The sequence below is a fragment of the Oryzias melastigma genome, linkage group LG16 (genome assembly GCF_002922805.2).
Source record: "Oryzias melastigma strain HK-1 linkage group LG16, ASM292280v2, whole genome shotgun sequence".
NCBI classification, from domain to species: domain Eukaryota; kingdom Metazoa; phylum Chordata; class Actinopteri; order Beloniformes; family Adrianichthyidae; genus Oryzias; species Oryzias melastigma.
In genome coordinates this window covers 4,437,879-4,440,748 of record NC_050527.1, presented here as the reverse complement: position 1 = coordinate 4,440,748, position 2,870 = coordinate 4,437,879, and the positions used below count along the sequence as shown (strand labels likewise).

Sequence of the window (2,870 nt, the reverse complement as noted above, 5' to 3'; positions counted from 1 at the left end):
AAAGATTAAGAAAAAAAAAAAAATCCTATGATCCATGACTTTGGAATTGGAGTATGCAGTAAACCGTTTCTTAAGTACAACAAATTACTGTTCATTTTCTAAAGACTCACTAAGATAGTATTTTCTTTTGGACCTTCTCTATTGCTTACAGTGTTGTAAAAAAATGTCATCACCCTAAAGTAAGCTCAATATACCACATTTTCTGTTACTTGTCTACATTTTGAAGTTATACATTTCCTGGCAAATATTCCACTGATTCTACATTTCCGAGTGTTTTATAATACCTGTCATTAACTGTTGTTGGAGGATCTGGTGGAGATGGAGTTGTTATGATGGTGGGTGGGGTTTTAATCATAGTGGGTGGGATTGTAGTTTTTGCTGGTGGGGTCCTGCAAAAGTCACATTTTTCTTAATGAACAAAATTTAACCCAGTTGTCCACATAATCAGTGCAACAACATTTTGAGAAAGCAGTGAAGACCAAGACAGACCATTAAGATATGAAACCACTTATTTGATAGTTAATGAGTCTGATCAGTTTCAGCAAACATCTACTTTTGGTGGTAAAAAAGCATGCATTGCATTTATGGAAATTTTTTTTGTTTGTTTTTTCTAAAATATATGATTCAAAATGTCAATTTGTATTATAGAACTATTTAAAAAAAATCATCTGGTGGTAAAGGGAAAAAAATGAAGTTTATATAGAATATACCTGTCATGAACTGTTGTTGGGGGATCTGGTAAAGATGGAGTTATTTTGATTGTGGGTGGAGTTTCAATGATAGTTGGTGCGGTTGTTGTTTTTTTGGGTGTGGTCCTGCAAAAGTCACATTTTTTAAAAAGAATAAAATTAACCTTGGATACCTGCAACATTTATTTAAATCTTAAATATGTAGATGCACTCTGTGAGCCTGGAGCTTAAAGCTTTGGTTGAAAAAAAAAATAGCCAGTTTTGTAGAAGCATAAATTGTACAAATTGCAAAGATTGAAAAAAAAAAACCCCTGTGATCCATGAGTTCAGAATTGGAGAATGCAGAAAGCTGGTTTCTTAAGTACAAAAAAAACTTTACCTTTTATTCTCTAAAGACTCACTAAAAACATTTTTAACCACATTTGCTGTTACTTGTCAACATTTTGAAATTACAAATTCAATAAATATTCAAAAGTTGCACAAAATGTCTTGGCAAATATTCCACTGACTCTACATTTTTGAGTGTTTTATAATACCTGTCATTAACTGTTGTTGGAGGATCTGGTGGAGATGGAGTTGTTATGATGGTGGGTGGGGTTTTAATGATAGTGGGTGGGATTGTAGTTTTTGCTGGTGGGGTTCTGCAAAAGTCAAATGTTTCTTAAATAATAAACTTAAACCCAGTTGTCCAAATAACAACTGCAACAACATTATACAAAAGCAGAAAAAACAAAACAATAAGTTATCAAACCACATATTTGATATAGTTAGTAAACTCATAAGAATTATAATGTATTGCTCACAAAAATTAAAGGAGCACTTTAAAGAAACACATTAGATACATCAGATCTCAATATGAAGTTGGATATCTATACAAATAACGACAGATCAGTGTCTCAGGAACAGAAGGATGTCACGTCTTTTAATGGAAATAAAAGTTTTCAGCCTCCAGAGGGCTCAACTGTGTAGACACCATAAAATCAGAGTGAAATGAAGATGTGGCAGGCTAGTTCATTTTTCCAAAACTTCATTTCTGCAACTCAAAATGCTTTTCAGTATCTTGTGTGGCCCCCACCAGCTTGTATGCATGCTTGACAACATCGCGGCATTCTCCTAATGAGACGACGGATGGTGTCTTATGGTATTTCCTCCCAGATCTGTGTGAGGGCATCCCTGAGCTGTTGTACAGTCTGAGGAGCAACCTGGCGGCGCCTAATGGACCCAAACATAATGTCCCAGAGATGCTCTATTGGGTTTAAGACAGGGGATCGTGAAGGCCATTCAATTGTTTCAATTCCTTCATCCTCCAGGTACTGCCTGCAAACTCTTGCCACGTGAGGCCGGGCATTGTCGTGCATTAGTAGGAAACCAGGACCTACTGCACCAGAGTAGGGTCTGACAATGGGTTCAAGGATTTCATCTGGATACCTTATGGCAGTCAGAGCACCATTTCCTAGGCAGTAGAGGTCTGTGCGTCCCTCCATGGATATGCCTCCCCAGACCATCATTGACCCACCACCAAACCTGTCATGTTGAACCACGTTGCAGGCAGCAGAACGTTCTCCTTGTGTTCTCCAGACTCTTTCACGTCTATCACAGGTGCTCAGGGTGAACCTGCTCTCGTCTGTGAAAAGTACAGGGCGCCAGTGGCGAACTTGCCAATTCTGGTGTTCTTGAGCAAATGCCAGTGGAGCTTCACGGTGCTGGGCAGTGAGCACAGGGCCCACTACAAGACGCCAGGCCCTCAGGCCACCTTCATGAAGTCTGTTCCTGATTGTTTGGGTAGAGACATTCACACCAGTGGCCCTCTGGAGGTCATTCTGTAGGGCACGAGCAGTGCTCAGCCTGTTCCGCCTTGCACAAAGGAGCAGGTATGGGTCCTGCTGAGGGGTTGAGGACCTTCTACGGCCCTGTCCAGCTCTCCCAGAATAAAGATCGTTATCGCACAAAATGAAAAAAACGATATCGCAATATGAAAATTCCCATATCGCCCAGCCCTATGCAGCACGTGTGGATGTGCCATCCTGGAGAAGTTGGACAACCTGTGTAACTTCTGTAGGGTTAAGGGATCACCCTATACTGCCAGCAGAGATGATTACGCAAGCCAAAATCAGCAAGAGTGGAAAACCAGCCAAAAAAGATCAAGAGGGAAAAAATTTGAAATGACCTCCACATGTAACA

The 2,870-nt window shown here is 39.9% G+C and overlaps 1 protein-coding gene across 1 annotated transcript in view; it reads right to left on the bottom strand.

Annotated features, from left to right (window-relative positions):
• The window catches only part of LOC112143796 (meprin A subunit beta), a 28,016-nt gene that overhangs the window by 2,437 nt on the left and 22,709 nt on the right, over positions 1-2,870 (bottom strand). Inside the window, exons 19-21 of the mRNA XM_036215890.1 lie at positions 1,226-1,330; positions 711-815; positions 285-389 (exon numbers count right to left, since the gene is read on the bottom strand). Coding sequence (XP_036071783.1) covers positions 285-389; positions 711-815; positions 1,226-1,330 — 315 coding nt within the window. The remainder of the gene's footprint in view (positions 1-284; positions 390-710; positions 816-1,225; positions 1,331-2,870) is intronic.